The sequence below is a fragment of the Neomonachus schauinslandi genome, chromosome 1 (genome assembly GCF_002201575.2).
Source record: "Neomonachus schauinslandi chromosome 1, ASM220157v2, whole genome shotgun sequence".
In the NCBI taxonomy this organism is placed as follows: Eukaryota; Metazoa; Chordata; class Mammalia; order Carnivora; family Phocidae; genus Neomonachus; species Neomonachus schauinslandi.
In genome coordinates, this window is record NC_058403.1 from 66168582 (window position 1) to 66195382 (window position 26801).

Here is a 26801-nt window from a genome sequence, read left to right on the forward strand (position 1 = left end):
TACTTACCCTAAAAAAAATACTTTTCCTGAAAATTTCATGAAATAATACTTACACTTACTAATGAATTCACTGAAATCACCTGTTCTATTTCAGTTTTTAAAAATGCTGGTCTTACCCACTATATTGATTTTATGACTTACTAACGGGTCACAACCTACAATTTGAAAAACAGTAGTCAAAGGAGTAGCATATGTAAAAAATATCTGAAGAAAAAGATATGTCTATTTCTGCAATAAAGACCTACCTACTAAGGGGACCAGGCACCTTACCCTTGGCCACAAGATCCTCTACCCCAATCTATTTGATGGAGTGTTGCGAACAAGTTCTTCCTTTTATAATCCACTCAACCAAATATTTAACAAGCCCCTACCATATGCTGGAACTCTGATCTAGGCTCTGCGAACACAATAAAGATCAAAGCAAAGTCCATACCCCCATGGAGTGACATTCTGGTTGGGGTAGATAAACAATAATCAAATAAATAGGTATATTGTGGTCAACTGGCAGTAAGTGCTACAGACAGATTTCTTCCAGACCCTTCTTTTCCTGAGCATGTTCGTATAACACCTCTCTCGCTGCTAGAAGGCATATATTTTCTTTGGATGTACTGATACCCTGAGTCTGAAGACTGACAAGGATTGAGTCAGTAGTCAATTCATCTTAAAAGATTACTTTTCTTACCTTTTGTTATGTATTTGTTTCACAAATGGTTACTCAGAGATCCATATGCTTTTCTAATTTCTAAATTCTTACTTAGACAGTAATGGTAATAATTATCCCCAGATCTTCTTGCAAATGTAATGAGAGTAGGCTCAATTTCACTAGACCAAACCTTTCGTCCGTCGCAAGAGCCTGTAACATCCGGTGCTTTTTCTTCCCAGGACTAGTGTTCCTAGATGTCCCAGTTCCTTCCATAAGGAGACCTTATACTGGACCCCCACCTACTTTTTTCCTGATTGGTATCCTGCTCTGGATGACAGAGAATTCTGCAGGGGTCACAAATGTAATCAGTCACTTCAGCTCAAGGCTAGAATCCACCCAATGGATGCATTAGGCCAAGGGTTGGCAAACTTTCTCTATAAGGGGATAGATAGTATTTCCAGCTTTGCAGGCCACACTGTCAGGCCGACCTCTACCTGAGACTGCTGAAGAGATTACTTTCTGTTGAGAACACCTGGGGCTTACATTTGAGATAGGCTGAAAGGATCAGATGGGAGAGGAAAGGCAAAGTCACTGAAGAAAGAAGGCCTAACAACTAAGAAAGAGCCAGTTTGGCCAAAGAGTAATGTTCATGAGTGAAGGTAGCAAGAAACTGAAACACATTTAGGTAAGAACAAGTGCATTTACAAGCATGTGCAAATTAACTTTTTGCTCTGCCATCTTTTATTTAACAATCATACTACTCAAAAAATATTTTTAAAGTATTATTTTAAAAGTCATTTCCTTAGAACCACAAACTTCTTCCTTGTATCAGAAGTTGTGCCACTATCCTGGTTACTTGTGGATTCACCAAGCAGTCTAGCAAGTCATCTGTAGAAATGAATGTTTGAGAAGGAGCCATACTACTATTTGAAGAGATTTGTTCCACAACTGCATCTTCACTTTTACTCATCATTCGTTGCCTCTTGGTACAATGCAATTTTCCAGAGTGTTCTCCACCTTCGCCAACAAAGTCTTTACCATCACCTTCAAATATGCCTCCTCTCTCTGAGGGTAGTTCTTCAGAACCCAGTATTACAGGAACCAGATCAGGGCCAAAGGGACTTGCTGCCTCCTGTTTTCCCGTTCCCAAGAGTAAGTCCTGGCCACCTGTTTGTCCCACCTCCATGTGATTGTGCACATCTGATCCCTCCTTTTTCATGTCCTCTCTATTTGTTCTCAGTGCTTGGATTTCTACTACCTTAGATGTTCTGTAATGATCAAAAAGGGCAGAAACGGCTCTATTTAAGTAGCGACAATTGACTTCATGGGATGTTTCCTCAACCTAAGGAGAAAGAAAAACTCTTTAGAATGGATATATGCACTTATATAAGTTAGAAAACGAATGTTCCAGCCAAGGTTGATTGATCACAGGAAACTAACTGCCATGATGAACACCAGAAATGGCCTACCTCGGTTGGGTTTAACCAAGCTCTGGTATTGTGTGGATCCTCTGCAGTCTTCAGGGCACACACAAGCATGCGTGTGATTGCCTCTTCTACCCGGGCTTGGTGGTCCTCTTCCTGAGTCAAGATTAAAAAAGCACATTGTTTTCATTTGTCGCTATGTCTCATGGCTTAAAACAGAGTAGAGTCTCTATTAATTGTGTGTCCTGTTCTCTTATTAATACAAGCTTTGTTAGAGAAGGAATGAATATATTGTTGGAAGACCACAACTTTTACATATTCTCTATCACCTCTCAACTAGAAGAGATGAATATTTCACCAACCACATTTAAATTTTATCCTGTCTGTAAGACATAGGCCTTAAGTATGAGCTACCTTGTGGTGTTTCTTCCAATCTTTTCCATTTGTTGACATGTTTAAAATTTTTTTTAAAAAGCACAACATACAGAGGAGTAATACCTATAGAATTTGATAAGCTAATTTAGGAATGGAAGAAAAATTATAATAAACATGCTTGGCCAAAAGAATGAAATGGCTAAAAATCCAAACATGTTTTTTTAAAGATACAATAAGCATAAACTAGAGCATTAATAATAAATTACATGAAAATCAACTTCTGTTCATCAAAAGGCAACAAAAGGAAAAAACCAAACCAGATGTTTGTAACACATAAAACTGATACAAGGTTAATGTCCAGGATATATAAAGAATCTACACCCATCAATAAGACAAACAACCCAATTTTTAAAAATGGGCAAAAGACATGAAGACATGCATTTCAAAAGAAGAGCAATCACATGACTAATAAATATGAAATTATGCTTAACCTCATGAATAATCAGAGAACTGCAAATCGAGAAACTGATGAAATTGGCAAAAGAGAGTCTGATAATTCCAAGTGGTAGAGAAATGTGCACTGACACTCACTGATGGTTGGAGTGCAAACTGGTACGGCCATTTGGAAAACATGTTGGCATTATCTTGTAAACTTGAGTACTGTACATCCTACAAACCAGCAATTCTACTCCCAGAGAAATACATATTCTTTAGAGAAACTCTTGCACATGTGTATAAGAATATTCTATTTATAAAAGCAAAAAACTGGAAATAACTCAATCATCCATCAACAAAGAACCAATAAATTGGGGTACATTATACATTAATACAAGAGAATATCATACCACAGTGAAAATGAATGAAATCCCCATGATCAGACACCACTTCACACCAGTATGGCTATCATAAAAAAGACAGATAATAAAAGTGTTGGTGAGGATGTGGAGGAGTCAGAATATTCACACATTGCTGGTGAGAATGTAAATGGCTTTGGAAACAGCCTGGCAATTCTTCAAAAGGCTAAACACAGAGTTGCCATATGTGATGGTTAATTTTATTAGTTAACTTGGTTACGTTAGCTGTTTGGTCAAACCCTAGTCTAAATGTTGCTGTGAAAACACTTTGTAGATGTGATTAACCTTTACAATCAGTTGACTTTAAGTAAAGGAGATTATCCTCAATAATGTAGGTGGACCTCAGGTGAAGGCCTTAAAAGCAAAAATGAAGGTTTCCTACAGAAGAAGGGATTCTACCTAAAGATTCTAATAAAAGTCCTGAGTGAGTGAGTTTCTAGTCTGCCAGGCATCCTACAGATTTCAGACTCCACACTGCAACTTCAACTCTTGTCTGAGTTTCCAGCCTACTGGCCTGTCTTTATGATCCATTACTATACCATAGGATCCAGAAATTCCACTCCTAGATGAACACGTGAGAAAATGAAAACATATGTTCACATAAAAACTTGTACATGAATGTTAATAATAGCATTATTCATAATTGCAAAGAGTAGACACAAGCCACATGTCCAGCTGATGAGTAGATAAACAAAATGTGGTATAGCCATTCAATGGAATATTATTCAGCCATAAAAAGGAATCAAGTACTGATATATACTATAATAGATGAATCCTGAAAACATATAATGCTGAGTGAAGGATGCTGGCCACATAGTCTATGATTCCAGAACTGGCAAATCTACAGAGACAGAAAATAGGTTGGTGATTGCCTATGGCTACAGAGGAAAATGGGGGAGCAACTACTCATATATAAGGGTTTTTTTTTTTAGGTTGATGAAAGTGTTCTAAAATTGATTATAGTATGATTGCATAATTCCTGAATATACATATAATTTCTGAACTGTACACTTTATTGTTTTTCCACAGAGTATTCAAATGCATTTATTTGGGATCTTAAAATAGTTCTATTCTAGTCCATTTTCTTCTTAACAGGCTTTTAAAAAGCTGCATCTGTTTAAAGCTAGTAAAATTTTAAAGAAGTAAAATTCCTAGAAGCTCTCAAAACCTCTAAGAAATTTTTTTTAATTGAAGTATAATCAACGCACAATGTCACATTTGTTTCAGGTGTACAACATCAGGATTCAACAGCTCTATACACTATGCTGTGCTCACAAGCTTAGCTCCCATCTGTCACCACACAACATTCCTGCAATACCACTGACTATATTCCCTATGCTGTACCTTTCATCCCTGTGACTTATTCATTCCATAACCAGAAGGCTGTACCTCCCACTCCCCTTCATCCAGAAAGGAGTGGGGGGGGGGGTGATGAGCAAAATTATACTACTACAAATATGTTACATATACATTATTTTATAGGTATAAATAAAATGAAAGACGTAATAATGGAAAAATTACTAGAGCAAGAGGAAAGCCTTTAAAAATTAACAAAAAAAATTTCTTAAGTTTGGAAAAAATACCAATAAAATAAACATATTTCAGTACTAAAAGAATAAGGAGGAATACTAAAAGAAAAAGATTAAAAAAGGCACAACTGAGAAGAATTGAGAATATACTTTATCCTCTGGAATATGTTAAAATAGAATCTGCACCACTTTAACAGAGAAACAGAGAAGAGATGAATATTGTCACCTGAACAGGAACTAGAATTTCTACTTTTTCCCCAAATCTATGTGACTTGTGACAAGAATACCAGAGTCAGGATTTACATTGAGTTATTGTATTGAATATGGTAGGTTTTATTTTTATTTTTTTAAGATTTTATTTATCTGACAGAGAGAGACACAGCAAGAGAGGGAACACAAGCAGGGGGAGTGGGAGAGGGAGAAGCAGGCTTCCCAATGAGCAGGGAGCCTGACACAGGGCTCAATCCCAGGACTCTGGGACCATGACCTGACCCGAAGGCAGACGCTTAACGACTGAGCCATCCAGGTGCCCCAAATATGGTAGGTTTTAAAACCTAAGGGGTTTTGGAGTTAAATTTGGCAACAAGAAAAAATTATGGTTCAGTGCTTGAAGAGACAAGGATAAAAGCAACACATGACAGAGGAAGATATAATTACTCAGCTCCTAGTCTGCATTCCAGTTTTTCAAGGAAGAATGAATGGTCTTTAAACTGTGACGTATGCAGAAGTTAAAGAAGGAACGAGAGTCCTGATTTGGCGATCATCCACTTTAAGTCAGCATCAAGTCCTTAGGTACCAGATTTGTAAGTACTACCTCATAACTTGTTTTTACTCAATGACACCAATCCTTTGGAAAATTCTGTGAGAGACAGATGAAAAAAATGGCATAAAACAAGCTTCTAAAAAGACCATAGTGAAGGCTTTCAGACTCTTGAGGCCAGGTAAATTAAAATCTAAATAAAGTATGAACAAGTGGTATTCTACAGTACATTAAGAAATAATACATCACAACCAAGTGGGATTTTTTTTTTTTTTTTTTTTAAAGATTTTTTTTTTATTTATTTATTTGACAGAGAGAGACATAGCGAGAGTAGGAACACAAGCAGGGGGAGTGGGAAAGGGAGAAGCAGGCTTCCCGCGGAGCAGGGAGCCCGATGTGGGACTCGATCCCAGGGTCCTGGGATCGAGCCCCATGTCGGGCTCCCTGCTCAGTGGAGAGCCTGCTTCTCCTTCTCTCCCTCTGCCTGACACTCTGCCTACTTGTGCTCTCTATCTCTCTGTCAAATAAATAAATAAAATCTTAAAAAAAAAAAAAATCACTAGAGATTTCTCTCTAAAACCAGAAAAAGACAAGGATGCCCACTATCTCCATTATTATTTATTATTGATCTAGACGTATTAGCCAATGTAATTAGACAAAGGAAAATAAGACAGAGGAAAACAAATTGGAAAGGAAGAGGTAAAAGTATCTTAATTTTCAGATAATCTGAGAGAAATCTGAAAACCCAAGAAAAGTCAATAAAAAAATCACCACACTCGAAAAAATAATTCAAATTAACACAAAAATCAATAGCCTTCATATATACAAACAATATCCACTCAGATGATATAATGGAAGAGAAGACCCCCCTCACTTAACCACAGCAGCCAAAAAAGATGAAATGCCTAGGAATAAACCTTTAAAAGAAATGTGCAAATCCAATGTGAGGAAAACTTTAAAACACTCCTGAAACAAAGACAACTAGACTTGGATGAAAAGAAAGGTATCTCATTGCTGGATAGGACAATTCAACACCATACAGCTCATATAAAATTTAATATAAATGGAATAAAAAATATCAATCTTTTTTTCCCTGAAGCTAGACGAATTGATTCTAAAGATCATACAAAAAAAAAAAAAAAAACAACAAAACCAATTCAAGAAGAGCCAGGAAAAGAAAAGGTTTCTGGCCCTACAGATACTAAAAACATTCTATAAGACCTCTCTAAATAAAACAGGGTGGAAGTATTGAAAGAATGTGAAGAAAGGCCAGTGGAAGAAACAGACCCCAAGTACACATAGATATCTAGTATATGATTAAGGCAGTATTTCAAATCACCACAAAAAAGACAGACTTTAAAATAAATGATGTCCCTGACAATTCTATTGTCATTCGGTAAAAATAAAAATAGATCTCAACCTTACACCATACACTAGTAAAAACCTCTAAATGGATGAGAGACCCAAACGTAAAAAAATGAAACAATCCAAACTAAAAGAAAACACTGGTGAATTCCTTTATGACCTGGAAGAGGGAAAGGTTTTTCTAGCTATGATTCAAAAATCAGAAGCCAGAAAGTTCAACAATACATCCTGGTGATGAGGCTATGGAGGAAAGAAGCACACTCATATGCTACTGATGGAAATGCAAAATGGCACAATCACTGTGAAGTGGAATTTGGCAAAGCCTAACAAAATTAAAGCGAACTCACTTTTAAGACCTTCCCCAAAGACACTCTTCCAGCAAATACAGAACAACATATGCACAACATTATTCACTGGCATTATTTCTAATTACAAAAGATTAGAAATAACGCAACATCATCCACATGGGAACCAGGGAATAAAGGATGGGGTACCCATATAGTGGGATACTACACAGCTGTTGGAAAGAAAGTGAAAATTTCTCTGTACTATTATTTGTCAAATTCAGAATAGTATTGTAATGTGAAGAAAGCAGGGTGCAGAACAGTAGTTTATTACTTTCTGTGTAAGAAAGGAGAGGAAATATGAATGACTATGTATGAATAAGCATATGAAACAAATACATAAAAGTTTATACTTATTCACATATAAGGTCATACATAAATATCTTTATTTATTTACTTAATTATTTACATATATGTTTACAAAGAAGACACACTAGAATGACAAACTAAATGAATAAAAACAGAGCCCTGTGGTGGGGTGGTAGGGGGTCAGGGGAGGGTTGTGGGGGAGAGGGATGGAGTGAAGGAGACAGAGATGAAAAGGAGACTTCTCTATATAAAGGAGACTTTTAATATCATTTTAACAAGTTAAATGTTTTACATGTTCAAAATATTAAATGAAGTCAAAATAGGAAAAAAAGTAAATCCTAATGTTGAAAACAAACTAAAACAAACAAACCTACCTAAAATTAGTAACATAACCACAAGTGAAAAGAATCCCTTCACAATGATTTCTGAACACAGTACTTTGTAGCCCCTTAGTGGGATATAGTCTAATGATAAAAAGGATCACAAAGAAATCTTAAACTTTATTTGCAAGTTTTATGATTAGTAATAATAATATTGGAATTCTGGGATTGTAAATTTGACATCTTAAAAAATATATGGGTGGGGCACATGGGTGGCTCAGTCAGTTAAGTGTCCAACTCTTGATTTAGGCTCAGGTCATTATCTCAGGGTTGTGAGATTGAGCCCCGTGTCAGGCTCTGCCCTGGGCATGGAGCCTGCTTAAGATTCTCTCTCTCTGGGCGCCTGGGTGGCTCAGTTGGTTAAGCGACTGCCTTCGGCTCAGGTCATGATCCTGGAGTCCCGGGATCGAGTCCCACATCGGGCTCCCTGCTCGGCGGGGAGTCTGCTTCTCCCTCTGACCCTCCTCCCTCTCGTGCTCTCTGTCTCTCATTCTCTCTGTCTCAAATAAATAAATAAAATCTTTAAAAAAAAAAAAAAAGATTCTCTCTCTCTGCCCTCCCCTCCAAAAAATATATACATATTTATTTATAATATTTAATATTAATTACTAATTAATATTAATAATTAAATAATTAATTTTTAAAAATAGATAAATTTTATTTATTTAAAGAAATGAATTTTAAAAAATAATTAATTAATATTAAATATTTAAATATTTATATATTGCTATATTCTCCTATATATACATATATAGGAGAATATAGCAAATAAGTAGATGTTACTGTTAGGATTGATCCTGATTTTCAGTGTAAGAGAAGAGATAAAAATAAAAATAATAAGGGGTGCCTGGTTGGCTCAGTCATTAAGCGTCTGCCTTCGGCTCAGGTCATGATCCCAGGGTCCTGGGATCGAGCCCTGCATTGGGCTCCCTGCTTCTCTCTCTCCCACTCCCCTTGCTTGTGTTCCCTCTCTCACTGTGTCTCTCTCTGTCAAATAAATAAATAAAATCTTTAAAAATAATAATAATAATAAAATAAAATAAAAATACAGAAACAAATAAGGAAAAAACCTATAATATTAACCTTGAATTAGAACTATAAATATATCCATATCTATCTATCTATCTATATCACATTCTAGCTTTATCATTTATAGATCTGGAAACAGCAACACGCCAATAGCAATGAACAACAGCCTTAGAGCCCCAATCTCAGTTTCTAAATACCCTTCCCCACTAAAAGGAACAATGACCACCTGCAGAAATTATCAACCTCCAAGTTGGAAGCAGGGAAAGTCCAAGGCAATCCTGGGGTATCATCTTGTACTAGAAAGCAAGGATACATTCCAAGACAAATGAGGACATATCAAAAGGGCACAGGCCCACTTGAAGGAGTTTACTAAAAACACAGAAGAGAATCAAATTCAAAATGACCTTGGCAAGCTGGAATGCTCACCCCAATGAACATGATGAAAGCCAAGAGAGGGGACTGTGAAGTGTGGGATGTGGGTTTCAAGGACCAGCTGTAAAGCCCTCACAATGGAGGGCAACCTGACGCGGCAGCTGACCATGTGGAAAAAAGCAGGGATATTCTCAAGCTGAGTATAAACCAAAGCAAGATAAGGTTCCTAAAAAAGCTAATGCAATATTCTAAGCAGCACTGAAGAAATTGAGGACCTAAATCATGTGAGGTAGAAACCTTATATTCCATGAACTGAGGCCTCCTGGTATTTATACATTAAGAGGGCTACTCTTTTTTTTTTTAATTTATTTTTTTTGATGGAGTGTTCAATGATCCATTGTTTGAGTATAACACCCAGTGCTCCATGCAGAACGTGCCCTCTTTAATACCCATCACCAGGCTAACCCATCCCCCCACCCCCCTCCCCTCTAGAACCCTCAGTTTGTTTCTCAGAGTCCACAGTCTTTCATGGTTCGTCTCCCCCTCCGAGTTCCCCCCCTTCATTTTTCCCTGCCTACTATCTTCTTCTTCTTCTTCTTTTTTTTTTTAACATATAATGTATTATTTGTTTCAGAGGTACAGGTCTGCGATTCATCAGTCTTACACAATTCACAGCGCTCACCATAGCACATACCCTCCCCAATGTCTATCACCCAGACACCCCATCCCTCCCACCCGCCACCACTCCAGCAACCCTCAGTTTGTTTCCTGAGATTAAGAATTCCTCATATCGGGCGCCTGGGTGGCTCAGTCGTTGCGCGTCTACCTTCGGCTCAGGTCATGATCCCAGAGTCCTGGGATCGAGCCCCACATCGGGCTCCCTGCTCTGTGGGAAGCCTGCTTCTCCCTCTCCCACTCCCCCTGCTTGTGTTCCCTCTCTCGCTGTCTCTCTCTGTCAAATAAAATCTTTAAAAAAAAAAAAAAAAAAGAATTCCTCATATCAGTGAGATCATATGATACAAGAGGGCTACTCTTGACATAATAGTTCTTCCTCCTCATTAGCAGTTTCTGCCTTTAAACACTTCTTATGTGCCAGGCACTAGATGATATACCACTGGAGTGGGTGCAGTTATAATCCCTATTCTGCAAGCGAGGAGACTTAGGCTTGATGAGATGAACTGACCATCCAGGTTTGAAGCTAACAAAGGCACAGACCTATAACTTAAACCTACATAGTTCCAAAGTTTATGATCAAGATGGTGAAGAGTCTGAAAAAAAAAAAAGTCATATAAAAAAACATCATTAAAGAAACCAGAGGTGGGGCGCCTGGGTGGCTCAGGCATTAAGCGTCTGCCTTCGGCTCAGGTCATGATCCCAGGGTCCAGGGATCGAGCCCCGCATCGGGCTCCCTGCTCGGCGGGAAGCCTGCTTCTCCCTCTCCCACTCCCCCTGCTTGTGTTCCCTCTCTCGCGGTCTCTCTCTCTCTCTGTCAAATAAATAAAATCTTAAAAAAAAAAAGAAAGAAACCACAAGTTTTGAGCCTGGGAAAGAAAAGTTTAAAGGGACACATGGAAGGTATCGTCAAATATTTAAAAAAAAAAAAAATTCGGTATAGTTTCAGAAATAATGGGTACAGTTACAAGCAGGCAGGTGATAGCTCCGCTGTGTAACAATGAGAAGAGCTACCTTGAGAAGCGAAGCACCATCAGGACTACTGTAGAACTGACTTTGGACTGGGACTGGACTGTATCTTGACATTTGCTCCAACTACAATTCAACATGCTACCAGTAGCTAAGTAACTAACTGAGTAACTGAGTCCACTGATCTCCCGCCATACCGCTCACCTAATCCCCAAGGGCTACACGTCTTCTTGAAGCCCAGATAGTGCAGCTTCCTGTTACAGTCTCCCTGATGGTCCACCCATGCCAAAGCCCTCCCCGTTACCAAAGGGTAAGGAAAGCCCGAGGGGAGGAAGCAGCAGCCAAAGGGAGAGGAGAGATGCAATCAGGCTTTGTGTACAGGACAGCAGAGATGCCATCAAAGCCTCTGGTTAAAGAGGCACAGGTGCCATGAAAGCCCGGGCTGAACCTCACTGGGCAGCCATGTTAGTTGTCAAGTAGAGCAGGCAACCGGGATTAAACAGAGCATATTGCAGGGAAAAGGCCTCCTTCATTTCCTGGCAGAAATGAAATGATAAAATTCTAGCACTCAAAGACTCTACTTTGAGAAGAGGTAGAAGGCAGGACTGAGAATTGTGCAATTAGTAATAAGGGCCCTGAACCAAGAAGCAGTTAATCTCCAGCCCATCTGGGCGTGGACAGGACTGGCAACGTGGGACATACACAGCAGATCCAGACAGGCCCGACACCGTTCTCTTAACAATACCAGCTAAGGGAGAAGACCCTGCACACCAACATCAGGGCCCATGGTGTGCCCTTAAAGGAAAGAGAATGGTGCATCACTGAAAATCCTAATTCCAACCTAAACACCCATTAACAGAGTACTGAATACATAAATTATAACATATCAAACCAAAGTAGTACTGGAGTATTGGTTAAAATTAATCACAAGTTTTATAGACAGGCTATATGTATCTTAAAAGCAGGGATTACATTTATTAAAAAAAAAAAAAAAAGTACCAGCTCAATCCATGAGTTTATACTGACAGTGACAGGATCAATGGATTCTACGTAATGCCACCAGTGTCTGGGAACAAAAAGAACCTGAAAAGCAAACAAGAAGTAAGTTAGCACAAGAAAGACATTGGACTCTAATCGAAAATGCTAGGAATACATATGAATTTATAGCAATATTGCTGTTGGAAAGGGAAATAAGAAAAAAAAAACAAGCAAACTCATAATCCCTTTCTTTTTATCCAACAAGTTCACATGTTCCACAAAGGATATCGCCAGCTTCTCCAACTTCTACTCTCCTTAATCCTGGACCTGCTCTGCCTGCATCTAAATCTTAGTAAAGGACTCTGAGATTCTAATTTTTCCTCCTTTCCACTGAAAAACAGTTGTATGCATTCTGAGAAAGGGCACAGGTAAAACCAGAGGAAGTAGTTTGTCTTCTCATAGTGTAAAATCGAGCCAATGAAGAAACAGTACATAGAGAGGGGGCATTGGGTAAGTGGTGACTCAAAGGAGCAGACACTGGTGCTAGGGAACCTCAGAAGTGGGAGACACAGGCATGAACCAGGGAGGGCAGGGGAAGCCTGGTATGGAGAAGTGTGGTCTGACCCAGGGTTAGGAGAGAATGTAGACAGAGCAAAGAACGAGGACATGCCAGGAGGGAGACGTAGTGCCAGCAAGGGCGGTGGGACTGTTGAGGGACAGCAAGTAGGTCGGTCTTACTGTTGCAGATGGGGCAACGGGAGATAAGGTGGGAGAGTTGGTTAGGGCCAGTGGAGGGCCCTGAATTCAGAATAAAGAATCTGCATTTTATTCTGTAAGCATCAAGGAGTTGCTAAGAATTTTTTTTTTTTTTGAGAGGGAGTGGGGGGCGCAGAGGGAGAGGGAGAGAGAGACTCTTAAGCAGGCTCCATGCTCAGCGTGAAGCCTGATGCAGGGCTCAATCTCACGACCCTGAGCTCACAACCTGAGCTGAAATCAAGAGTCAGATGCTTAACTGACTGAATGACCCAGGTGCCCCACTAAGAAATTTTTAGTAAGGGGATGGTTAAAATAGCAACATTATGGGAGAGTCTGGGAAGGATAGGAGATCCTTATAGTGGTCCAACTATTAAATGTTAAGATCTAAACAGGAAGGTATAATAAACAAAAGCCAACAGCCAGAGTCAAGAAGGATTGTTAATTGTCCAGACTCAGTATGAGATTAGTACCTATGGAAGTTTGAGCAGAGCAGATGGGATGATCCAAAGCTTTGGGGCCTCAGATTTAGAAAATGGGTGGCACTTGCTATGAGCAAGGGGGAGCTAGGAGTTGGGAATAGAGCACCTTTTAGGAGAACTGAGCCCTAAGAAGGGCTACTGCATTTAGTCATTAGGAGTTCATATATGTCCCATCAGATGATACTTTCAGTACAGTGGTAAGAGAGGGAGCCAGTTGTTGGTAGATTAAAGAACGAGCAGGATGTAAGGAACAGTGATACAACAGACAGAACCACATATTCAAATCTGGCTATTAAAATAGAAGAAAAAATGAATTACCAAGCATGTCACACCCACTAGAATGGCTATGATAATAGTAGGAATGATGGAAAATAACAAGTGTTGGTGAGGAGGTAAAGAAATCAGAACCTTCACACATTCCTTCGTGGGAATGTAAAATGGCATAGCTGCTATGGAAAACAGCTGCACAATTCCTCAAAAAGTTAAACAGAGAGTTACCACAGGACCCAGCAATTTCACTCCTAGGTATATAACCAAGGGAACTGAAAAACTACCTTCACTCAAAAACTGGTACCCCACTATCTATGGCAACATTCTTCATAATAGCCAAAAAGTGGAAACAACCCAAATGCCTATCAACTGATGAATGGATAAGCAAAATGTATATGCGTAACAATGAAATACATTCAGCCATAAAAAGGAATGAAATCCTGATAACATTCTGCAGCATTACGGTATGTGAAAGAAGGCGGACACAGAAGGCCACTTGTACGACTGACGTGAGTGAAATGTTCGAATTAGGTAAATCTATAGAGATATAAAATAGATGAGGGCTTGTCAGAGGCTGGGGGACAGGTACCTGGGGAGTAACAGCTAACAGGTTGAAGCAAGTTGCTCAAGTTAAATTATTTGAGTTGGAGTACTCACATGTGAAGGAAGCAAGAAAAGGGCCAGTGAAAGGGAAGGAAAACAGGCAGGGGGAGAGGAATGATTGAGGGAATAAAATCTCCTTAAGAGACTAAGAAAACTTAGTCTCGTTTCATATCGTTAATAAAATATCAGACAGCAAATGCCAATGTTGTAGAGGTGATTTTCTCCACTGGACAGTTGGAAATGTTTCAGAGACAATCCTTTATAAAAGGAACATCCACGCTTGCTTAACGCAAATCATTCTCAGTTCATTCTGCCTTTGTCATCCCACCACCTAGATGCATTCCCACCTGCATTTATGTGTCTGGGTTCTAGTATAGTTGAAAAGATACTAATTTGCGAACAGATGTTCCAGAGGTGCTCAAGTACCCATGCCTTGACACTTTCCCTTAACCTTACTAAAAATTGACTGTGTGGGGCACCTGGGTGGCTTAGTCAGTTAAGTGTCTGTCTTTGGCTCAGGTCATGATTTCAGGGTCCTGGGATCTGGCCATGTCTGGGCTCCCTGCTCAGTGGGGAGTCTGCTTGTCTCCCTCCCCCTGCCGCTCCCCCGCACTGGCTCATGCTCTCTAGCACTCTCTCTCAAATAAATAAGTAAAATCTTTAAAAAAAAAATGACTGTGGGCGCCTGGGTGGCTCAGTTGGTTAAGCGACTGCCTTCGGCTCAGGTCATGATCCTGGAGTCCCTGGATCGAGTCCCGCATCGGGCTCCCTGCTCGGCAGGGAGCCTGCTTCTGCCTCTGACCCTCCCCCCTCTCATGTGCTCTCTCTCTCTCTCATTCTGTCTCAAATAAATAAATAAAATCTTTAAAAAAAAAAAAAATGACTGTGAGTTCTTGTTTTCCTCCAAAGTCATTCTCCTCTTCACCAGTAGAAAGAGCTATATTCCCTCTTCCCATAGTTCCATGACCTGTGAAGCTGAGAAGTTTGCGTCTGAAGCCTTCTAACAGCAGAGAGCAGCAGGGAAGAAAATCACTCTCATTTGTATTCGTGGGGAGGCGTGTGGTATAAGGACATGAAAATTTATAGCTGGGGCATGCACTGACAGGTCATCAATGTTTTAAGGCGCCCATTACCTGTCCTGGGTTTAGTGTAACCATATGTCTTCGAGCTTTGCAGAACTGAGGAAAACGTTTTAAATCAGGATTGACAACATTGATTTTACTGAACACACTAGATTCTTCATAAGGGATTCTTGTCGGATAAAGGAAAGGAGTGTCTTCGGGAGGAAAGAGATGCCATCTTTTCCTAATTAAAAAAATAAGATACAAGTTAGTACTCTGAACTTGAGACAAAACATCTAAGAAGGCAGCAGCTAAGTCTTCATTTTCATTCAACCCATAAAGGAATATAGGAGCAATCTCAGTGGTCACCTGGCTCATCTCTCAGTAGTGGAATCTCCTATGCAGACACCTGGTGGAGATAAGGCAGCAGCCAGTGGATATCTCCTGATGCCCTGAAGCTGGGACAGGATCTAGTTTCTAATATCATTCTTTCTTTTTTTTTTTTTTTAACTTATTTTATTTAAATTCAATTAGTTAACATATAGTGTATCATTAGTTTCTAATGTAGAGTACAGTTCTTCATCTGTTGCATATAACATCCAGTGCTCATTAACATCACATGCCCTCCTTAATGCCCATCACCCAGTTACCCCAACCCCCCACCCACCTCCCCTCCAGAAACCCTGTTTGTTTCCTATGGTTAAGAGTCTCTTACGGTTTGTCTCCCTCTCTAATTTCGTTTTATTTTATTTTTCCCTTCTTCCCCTATGATCCTGTTTTGTTTCTTAAATTCCACATATCAGAGAGATCATATGATAATTGTCTTTCTCTGATTGACTTATTTCGCTTACCATAATATCCTCTAGTTTCATCCACATCATTGCAAATGGCAAGATTTCATTTTCTTTGATGGCTAAGTAGTATTCCATTGTATATATATACCACATCTTTATCCATTCAACTGTCGATGGACATCTGGGCTCCTTCCATAGTTTGGCTATTGTAGACACTGCTGCTATAAACACTGGGGTGCAGATGCCCCTTCAGATCATTCTTTCTTATCTCAAATCAAAGTCTACCTCCTCCTAAGTCGATTCTGTCCCTGATTCTAGAGATAGCTGAATAATCCCTCCCTTTCAAATATCTGGATTCTTATCTTCTGCAGAGAAGCCACCCATACTGCTATCCACCAAATAGTTTCCAGACTTCTCCCAGTTTGGGTTGTAAATTCCTTAAGTCAAACCTGTGTTAAGTCAATCCATAAGCAAGAGAAATGCACAAATGATGCCACCCAACTAAAAAGTGGTATAATTGAATTTTCAAAAAGAGAAAACTATAAAATGTTTCAGTCACTTAAAACTTTGAAAAATGGAGATGATAAATCTTAAATCACAAGACACCAGAACACACCCAAACTTCAAGTCAATAGAGGGGGGATATCTGAGGCAAAGAAGGGAGAAGTGTTTGAAAAAGGAAGACACACAGACAAAAATACACAATGGGGAAGCAGAGAGAGAGAGGGGGACAGGGACAGGGGCAGCGACAGGGACAGGGAGAGAACTAGTTCTGAGGAAAGCTTAAAGCTCTCTAGTGACCCCTTGCAGTTACAGTGGGACCACTATGTGCCTTTCAGTTGGCTGCTATTTTCTTTTTTTTTTTTTTTTTAAGATTTTATTTATTTATTTGAGAGAGAGAGAATGAGAGAGAGCAAGCACATGAGAGGGGGGAGGGTCAGAGGGCGAAGCAGACTCCCCGCCAAGCAGGGAGTCCGATGCAGGACTCGATCCCGGGACTCCAAGATCATGACCTGAGCCGAAGGCAGTCACTTAACCAACTGAGCCACCCAGGCGCCCAAGGGCTGCTATTTTCAAACTAAGAAGTAGATACTAAAGTCTTATTTTGCCTTAGAGATAGAGCTGCTCCATTCCACCGTAGCTATGACAAGTTTGGGAGAATTCTTGGCATTTACTATGTTTAGAATGTCAGAGCTGGAAGAACTCTTAAGAGATCATCAGTCTAATTTTACTTTCAAAGTAGGGGAAAAGGGACCCAGTGCTGGTTCAGTGTCATTCACTGGACTAGTTAGTGATTAGTGGTAGACCCAGAACTAGGTCACAGAGTGCCTGACCTCTTCAGGTGCCAGCTCCTACCTCTGCCTCATGGCTGCATTCCTACAGGAATAGCCATTAAGATAACAATCCCATACAATTTGTTTTGTTCCACTTAAAATGTAACATACAGTCGACCCTTCAACAACATGGGGTTTGAATGGCACGGGTCCATGTATGTGCAGATGTTTTTTCCAATACGGTACAGTACTGTCAATGTATTTTCTCTTCCTTATGATTTTCTTAATAACATTTTCTTTTCTCTAGCTTACTTTATTTTTTTAGGATTTTATTTATTTATTTGAGAGAGTGAGTGAGTGGGCATGTGAGCAGGGGGAGGGGCAAAAGGAGAGGGAGAGGGAAAGAATCTCAAGCAGACTCCAGGCTGAGCACTGAGTCTGATGCAGGGCTGGATTCCACGACCCTGAGACCATGACCCAAGCCAAAACTAAGAGTCAGACGCTCAACCGACTACGCTACCTAGGAACCTCTCGCTTACTTTACTGTAAGAATATAGTATATAATACATATAACATACAAAATATGTGTTAATCAACTATTTATGTTATTGGTAAGGCTTCCGGTCAACAGTAGGCTATTAGTGGTTAAGTTTTTACGGAGCCAAACGTTATATGCAGACTTTCAACTGTGCGGGGGTCAGTACCCCTAATCCCCTCATTACTCAAGGGTCAACTGCATATGCATCCTTCTTTTATTAATCAGAAAAGGTGGTCAATCACCATGTCATCCCCCAATCCAGAAACATTTCACTGTCCTGCATGCTGAAAGAGAGTAAGAGGTTATTTGCCTGAAAGTAAACTTCTGGCTCCAACCTCTCTTTCCTGCCTAATCCCTTTGTTTGCAATGCACAACTTACACTGGACGATTCACAGGGTTCCTTCTCTATACACCACATGCTTTCCTAGGGCTCTGCTCATGCTGGTCCCTCTGCTCCTCCCACCCCTGTCTTGGGACCCATCCTTCACCCATCCTTCAAAGCCCATCACAAATGGCAGCTCCTTTCTGTAATCTTTCTAGCAGAAATGGTATCTCTCCTACTTTTCAGTTCCACAGCTCTATGAAACCTTCCTCAAGAGCATGCTCATTCTGCCTTCTATCACACTGCCTGTGGGCTTGCCTGGACTCTTAACTATAAACTCTCTCAGGGCAGAGACATGTCCTACTCATTCACCTCCATTCCTACTCTAACACATGGTACCTGCTCCATGAGTATTTACTGAATAGGTATTTTACTATTCCAGAGCTTTATGAGACCAGAAAATATGCTCTATTACAAAGTTAAAATAAAGCTATATTAATTTTATGTCACAGAAAGAACCCAGGTATTTTTTGGTAATGCTTTCCCAACTGAATTTCTTGCCCAATTCAGAACACATGGAAAACAGCTGCTTACAAGGATACCTCTCTTACCAAGTTTAAGATTCAGACTATTAACTCCCTAAGGGCAAGGACCACGGACACTTGATTCACTGTGGCATCCACAACACGTAATAATGCACCTGAAACGTCCTAGACCCTTCACCCTTTAATAAGGACTTAATGAATCCAGAAGTGGACTGTCTTATACCATTTTATAGTTTTCAAAATACTTCACGTGTGAAATCTATTCACATGCTTACTCACTGTTTCTTTTGGATCCACTCATAATCCTTGTCATGTCTAAAGGGTCTGAGAACTAGGAAATGGCCATTTCTGCTTTTCCCTCTGTACTGTCCTATAAATGTTCCAAAAGGCCAGGAAAGGAGACTCAAGCATCACTAACTGGAAGAAAAGAAGGCTACACATATAACAGTCTGAGTACATCCTCCAACTAGCAGAAACATGTAAACTCTCATGGAAATCCTGGAACCAGGGACTATCAAAGTATTTCCTGACCTACCCTTATATATCTTAGGGTCCACAGACAGATGGAGAAGAACTTACCTAAAGTAATAAAATACTGCATTGTGTCTACATGTAGACACAGACTGAAATTTAGACTTGAAAGGGGCCATAAATACCATCTCATTCAGTGGTTCCCAAACCAGACCCCTGGCATCTCCTCAGGGGCCTGAAGGTAGCAGCAAAGCCTCTTTCTTCCAACAAACTGCTCCACTCTTGTTTATTTAGATTTGAAGAAAGGGTCTTCCTGCTTTTAAACAGAATTTTGAAAACTACAAATGCAGACTCTTACATAACACAGCTAAGCAGACAACTGTCTAGCTGAACTGGGAGTGGAATCCTGGAGCTCTACGATCAAGTTTCTGAAGGTAATCCTGATCATGAGTGAGAGACACACGTGGAAACCATCATTTGAACTATTCCCCTTACTTCAAAAAGGAGGAAACTGAACCAGAGGTTAACAGATTGGTCTTGGTCATGAGGCAGGCTGACAGGGTAGAGCTGGGACTAAACCTTGGGGGCCACCTGCCTGATCCTCATTGCTCTTCCTGTGCAACACACACACACACACACACACACACACTTTCTCTCTCTCTCTCATGCGTGCACCTGTGCATTACCTTCCTTGTACCTGGAATACTAAATTGCAACCATAGGAGTCCAGATGACAGGGCGTATGGGCCCCCATGGAGCCGATCCACAATGTACTTTCCCGTCCATTTCTTCCAGGAAACCCGAAGTCAGACCATATCACATCCTGTTTTGAAAATAAAGTTACAGTCTGTCAAGAACCAACCAAATATGCTGTATGGTAAGGTTACACGTTTTCATTTGCACATCTGCTTTTCGGTACTTGGAATACTCTTTTACAGAAAATGCTACAGATGGAGGAAGTTAGGCTTCCAGAGCAATCCAAGAAATCTTTTAAACCAATAACATACCTGACGTACCTCACTATTAGTAGTTATTCAACAAATATTTACTGACTGGTTCTAGAAGCTTGTGATGAATCAGTGAATAAGAAAGACAAATATGTCCACCCAAGCGAACCTTACATTTTAGAGGTTGGAGGGAGAAAATAAACAACAGATGTAATTATGCATATATCTAGAGGAAGAGTGTTTCACTCAGGTAGCAGGAACCGTAGTGAAAAGGAAACAGAAGTTTTTTAGGAGTAGATGACAGGAGTAGAATGTTATGTCATGTATTCTAAAAGTTAAAATGTAACTCATTAAGGAATGCACTTGCATGAGCATCCTTGACATATGGAATTACTGAACCACTATATTGTACACTTGAAACTAATATTATACTGTATGTCAACTAACTAGAATTAAAATTAAATCTAAAAAGCTGTAAGAAAATATAAAAATAAAAATGTCTCTGAAGCTCAACTCAGGAAGCCAGAAAGCCATATTTTCTCTAAGCAGTGCAGATATTTCTAGGTATAACTAGTGCATTAACTTTTTACACTCTAGTGACATTAAAAAAGCCTTCTCCTAAGTTAATGGAGTCATTTAAAACTATAGATGCTGGAGTCCTATTTCACACCTACTAAATCAGAGCCTCCAGGTAGGGACTGCATACATACAGTACTGAAATACATATCCATACATGACTTTTGCTATGCTCCCCAAAGTCATGAACTCCTTAAGTGAAATGAACTTTAAAACAGAGACAGCACAGCGCTCTTGACTTGGCTCTCCTTATGCCTGGTTCTGTGGACAAATCATGCCCTAGTCAACTACTGACCCATAAATACCATCTAGTCCAGCAGTTCTCAAACCAGGATCCCTGGCATCCCCTTAGGGACCAGGGGGTAGCAGCAAAGCCTCTTGCTTTTTCAACAAACTGTTCTGCTCTTGTTTAGTTTAGAATAAGGGGCTTCCTGTTTTTCTTTTTTTTTTAAGATTTTATTTATTCATTTGAGAGAGAGAAAGAAAGTGAGTGAGCATGAGCGGGGGAGGGGGGGGCAGTGGGAAAGGGAGAAGCAGACTCCATGCTGAGCAAGGAGCCCAATATAGGGCTCGATCCCAGGACCCTGGGATCATGACCTGAGCTGAAGGCAGACGCTTAACCAACAGAGCCACCCAGGTGCCCAGGCTTCCTGCTTTTAAATAAAAATTGGAAAACTATAAATGTAGTATGACATAAACTCAAATCCATAAATTATAGTATGTATAAGCTAGAAAAGAAAAAGAACATACTAGTGAACCAGACACAGAGGTTTGCCTCTATTTCTGTTTTTTTTCTTTTAAGTTTTATTTCTTTAAGTAATATCTACACCCAATGTGGGGCTTGAACTCATGACCCCGAGATCAAGAGTCATTGCTCCTCTGACTAAGCCAGCCACGGGCCCCTCTATTTCTTTTCTTTTTTTTTTTTAAAGGATTTTATTCATTTGAGAGAGAGAGAGAGAACATGAGCGGGGGGGTGGGGGCAGAGGGAGAAGCTGACTCCGTGCTGATGCGGGGCTCCATCCCAGGACCCTGGGATCATGACCTGAGCAGAAGGCAGACACTTAACCAACTGAGCCACCCAGGCGTCCCTATTTGTTTTTTTAAATCATGAATTTTTCCTATTGAGTTTTAAGAAATAAAACAAAACAAAAAACACTTCTATGTGCAGAACCTGGGCATAAATGCTGACGCTTCTTTTATCAGTATCTTCCATCTACATTCTCTATTTTTAGAGACAAACCATTAACAGCTGTAGTCAAAGAGAAAGGATTTTGGAGAGACATTTAATGGGTGGTTTTGAGGAAGACTAGAAAAAGCATTTTCATTTTTGTTTTGAGTATTGAAAGTCGTGGACTATGTGCATAAAACTAATGTCTGTTACAAAGGGGGAGTTTTTGTAAGGTCAGTGCTATTGTAAATGCATTCGCACATGGCTCACACACAGCTGCTCCAAGGAGCAGCAAAGATCATGTCCCTCTGGATATGTCCATAAGCTCCATGGAGGGAGCTTACCTCTGTATTCCCAATGCCTAACATGATACCTGGCTCAGAGTAAGTGCTTCAAACATTTGTTGCTTGGGACAGAAAGAAGAATCTGTTGGCTTATTATGGGTAAATGGTTCTGGTCTTGGTATGATGCTCAGTGTTCGGAATACAAAAACTAACACAACACAGGGCTACCCTTCAAATCTAATAACAGAAGACGGTCCCATAAATCAACTCACATCATGTGGCAAGTGCTCTGACAGAAGTGAGCAGAAGGTGCTCTACAATCACTAATGAAAGGCTCTTGGTCCAAGCAGGGAACTTAGAAGAGACTTCCAATTAATTCTGGCCCTTGTTGAACAATCTACCACACCTCAGTTTGGAATTTAACTAAAGGCAGCTGAATGAAATGTAGAAGCAAAAGAGATTTGCCTTACCAAAGAAGAGGCTTGTGTAAGTGATTCTTATACTCCTTTAGGAATCTAATGAGTGCCAACACCCCTCTCCTCAGAGAAATGCACACATATACACAATTTCACATAAACTGAGGGAGTCAATGGACTGACCCCTGTGAGAAACTCTGTTCTAGAGCACTGCTTTAGAAAGAATCACAGAAGGAAGATTTTCCTATGGGGGATAGGGTTATATGAGAAACTGTCAAGAAGCTTTCCTGACAGCAAAGACAAAAAAGGAAAAATTATTTTGGAATGATTAGATCAGGGTGACCTAAACTACCTAAATTCAGCTGCAAATTGGTTAGGAAAACCAAAGCCTGAAAAAAAGGAAATTTGTCAGAAAATAGCATTTAGTGTACATATTTTGTGCCCCTACTCACCCCACCCTCAGACTCTTGAGAGTTGAGGCTTTCTTGCCAATTGTGTTTAGCTACTTATAGACAGTCAAATGTCTGAAATCAAAGTGGGCGCAGAAGGAATCTACCTTGAGTCTTGCTGGGAACAGTGAAATTAATAAAGGTGATTGGTGGGGTGATCTACCCTAGAGTCTATTCCCACACCCACCTCAACAGTTGGAAAAGTCTAGAAATCATCTATATCCATAAAATTCTATTTGACACCATCGCTGAAAAGAACAATCAAGTGTCTGGTTGACTGTGTTAAAAAGAAAACTGCAGAGCAAGGATGGAGTCACTTATGCTAGGCCATGTCACCAAACTAGGGCTTAATATTTAACTTAATTGCAGTTCAACCTCTCCCAGAAACGTAGTCTTAACTAGTGGGTCAGGAATTTTCTGGTCAGCACCAACGAGGTAATCTGTCACATGGGCCGTCTCCTTCTCCATCCCCACCCCCACACCCAAAGGAAGCTGAGGTAATATGCTTGATAAAACCCCATGCCCTTTCCACCAAGGGAAGGTGATCTTACCTGAATCAATCCTTTTTTTACCTTTGCTAATAACTTCTTGCCCCAGTCTTCTCCCTATAAAAACCTTCCATTTTGTAGCTCTCCTCTACTTGCTAGATGGGACACTGCCTGATTTGTTTAATAAAGCCAATCAGAGGTGCCTCCTTAGCGCAGTAGGCAGCGCGTCAGTCTCATAATAAAGCCAATCAGGTCTTCGAATTTATTTGGTTGAATTTTTTTAACAACTGCTCACTACAAAATATTTGCTTTCGTGTAACTCACAGAAGAAGGTTGTAGATTTGCTTTCTACAGACAAGTTTACTTTCTCTTCTGCCAAAAATTGCTGTCTTTAAATTATCTGAAAAACTGTCATGCCTTTTCTTTTTTTTATACCTAAACTCAGTAGCATTAACTTTTCCCTCCAGTTGCTATCTTCTCAACTACCTTTGTCAACAGCTCCCTTAAGCCTGACTCCCCAACCCCAGACACAGCCTACATGAAACCCTGTCTATGGGACTGCAGCATTCCATGACCCGGACATTATACCATTCATGTACCATCAGACAGTTTAAGCAACTGAATTATACCATGGCTAATCTTGGCTTGCCTGCCTTTTTCTTACGAACTGTGGTCTAGCCATACTAGCCATTATCTCTTCAGCCTTGACTTATTAATAGATTGTAGGAAAAAGCCATGGGATCCTACATTTATCCCTGTTAAACTGAATCTTATTTCGTTTCTGTCTGGCGTTTTACAATGTTTAAATCAACTTGTCTACATGACTCCCAAGCCTTATCTCGAGTCCTAACAGAGTCTCTCCCCTTTATGACTAGACCCATATTTTCAACTGCTAACAAGTTACCACCATCTGGTTACTGGATTCTTATAGTAGGCCAGACGCCAATACTAACATTTTATGCGTATTATCTCCTTTAATCCTTATGAGATTGACGGTAGATATATCCATTTTACCCATTTTTTATGTGGAAACTAAGGGATATAACTGTCCTTCTGACAGTACTGTTACAAAACACGCACAGATTCTTGTCTGTCATAACAAGTGGGAGGAGGGTGCTACTGGTACTCAGTGGATAGAGGTCAGGGATGCGCTCAACACAACGAAGAAAGGTTCTGTATCTTGCACAGTTTTCATACCACTAAAAAATCTGATTTTAATTCTCTCAGAGTAGGACTCCAACTCCATTTCAAATATCATCAAAGGATCTTTGGCATGTTTTTAATACATACTGAGTTTTCCCGAAACATAATTACTAAATAAGTCAAGGGAGGATTGTACTTTGTGTTTTTGCAGCTTTACCAGGAGTTGTTACCCATTTTGAAAACCAGACCACCAACAGCACTGAAACTCACTGCGTTTGGGTCAGCAGTATATACACCAGTATCAGCCTGTGCTTCTATTATCTCATAGTGGTGACTCTACACCTATAGATACAAATATACTCACTTAGCCTCATTTCAAAATGATTTTGGAAATACGCTATGGAATTTTATCTTAATTCTTCAAAATTGAACCTTTTCCTTGTAAGTACAAGCATCTGATTAGTTCGTTATGACTTCCAGTATAGTCACGCTTGATTAATTACACATTAAATCACATATTTCTGCTTAACTTCTCCTGTATTTTATAGCAGAGGCAGTTTAATTGTTTTTAAAAATTATGTGTGAAGGTAATTACCCACAGAACAGTGAAGGGGACGCAGGGTCTGGAAGGAGACCCCTACCACACCACCTCTACAGCTTTCCTGGTATGGACCACACACACCTCCCCCTGCCTTTACTCCTGCTGTTCCCTCTGCCCGACTGGTCTTCTCGCAGCTCTCCCACACCCCAGTTCGTATTTCTCTTTGAAGACCCAATGTAAATGTCACTTCTTTAAATGCTTCTATTCCCCCTTATGCAACTCATCATTCTCTCTTGGTCTCTCCCTCCCAAAGAACTTTGACTCTTTTTGCCTCTGACCCATTCTCCTTACCACAACAAAAGCAATCTTTTTAAAATGTTAAGACCTGTCACTCCCTTGCTTTGAACTTAGAATTAGGTCCAAATGCCCTCAACTGTGGGCCTGTATGACCAGGCCCCTCTCACCTTTCTGACACCTTCTAACCCTCTGCATCTCATCGGCCAGGCTTCAGTCATAATGGCCTTCTTCTTCTTCCCCCCCACCCCCCACCAAAAAGGCACATTTTCCCTTCTTCAAAGGCTTTGCAAATGTTATTCACTCTGCTTAGAAAGCTCCTGACCCTCCTTTCACATAGCTAGCTTCTCATTTCTTAGGAATCAGCTTAAATATCATCTCCTTAGAGAAAGCTTCCCAACTTACCCTATGTGAAGTAAGTCCCTCTCCTGTTGTTCTTGATTTGGGCCCATTTTTGTTTACTTCATAACACTTAGGACAACTGGCCATTACTGGTTAGATGCATTTGTCTGTCTTCTCCATTAGAATATGAGCTCCCTGAGGAAAGGGGGCCAGGGCTGTCTGCGACTCTCTAGCCTAGCACAGTACCTGGAAAACAGGCGTTTGTAGAATGAATAACCACTCACATTTTATAGTCATCTTCTGTCTTTTCACTACTTACATACCTCACTAGCTCCAGCAACTGGCTGAGTCCACAGCACATACCAGAGCTTAAATCTAGTTTCCGCTTTTATCTATCCTGACCTTTGGTACTTTTTTGTTTTCTTTCTGGCTGGCACACTTATTACTCTGTTTTACTCTGGAATTTTTTTTTCTTGGGCAAATATAGATCTGGTAGGTATGGTCCTGGGATTCCTTGGTCATCCCAAGCCAGTCCCCAAGTCTAAACAATTCTAACACACAGCAACTGACAATAGTCATTTGGGACAGCCTCACCTAGAACTTACCAGGCTCCCTCACAGTCTGCAATATCAGAAAAGGAGCATCGCAGACCACAGGGTGCATCAGGGTTGGCCCTGGTTTCTGGAGTAAATGGAATGTGGTATCCATTCGAAAAGATGGCATATGGTTTTAGAGGTGGTCTACTTAATCACATACCTGATTTGACTACTTCATTATGTCTTCTAGTGTAGTCAATAAGCATTAACACACCAAAATATATGTTGTTTTATTTTAAATTACTTCCTTTAAAATGTTCCTTTATGTCATAGGTAAGGCATTTTTAAGCAATTTTTAAAAATTACATGTGTAGGTAACTATACCATCTACAAGTTGTATTTCAGAATCATAAAGGGAACGCAAGAGCTGAGAGAGTTGAGAATCATGACCACACCACATGTACTTGAATCAACAAATACTGACTGATAACATGGGAT

The 26801-nt window shown here is 40.1% G+C and overlaps 1 protein-coding gene across 1 annotated transcript in view; it reads right to left on the reverse strand.

Annotated features, from left to right (window-relative positions):
- Positions 1-1177: 1177 nt before the first annotated feature.
- Positions 1178-26801, reverse strand: part of HSPBAP1 (HSPB1 associated protein 1) — a 60617-nt gene continuing 34993 nt past the window's right edge. The window contains exons 4-8 of the mRNA XM_021692743.1: positions 19803-19939; positions 15245-15416; positions 12025-12108; positions 2113-2223; positions 1178-1985 (exon numbers count right to left, since the gene is read on the reverse strand). Of these exons, the coding sequence (XP_021548418.1) occupies positions 1446-1985; positions 2113-2223; positions 12025-12108; positions 15245-15416; positions 19803-19939 (1044 nt within the window). The 3' untranslated portion in view covers positions 1178-1445. The remainder of the gene's footprint in view (positions 1986-2112; positions 2224-12024; positions 12109-15244; positions 15417-19802; positions 19940-26801) is intronic.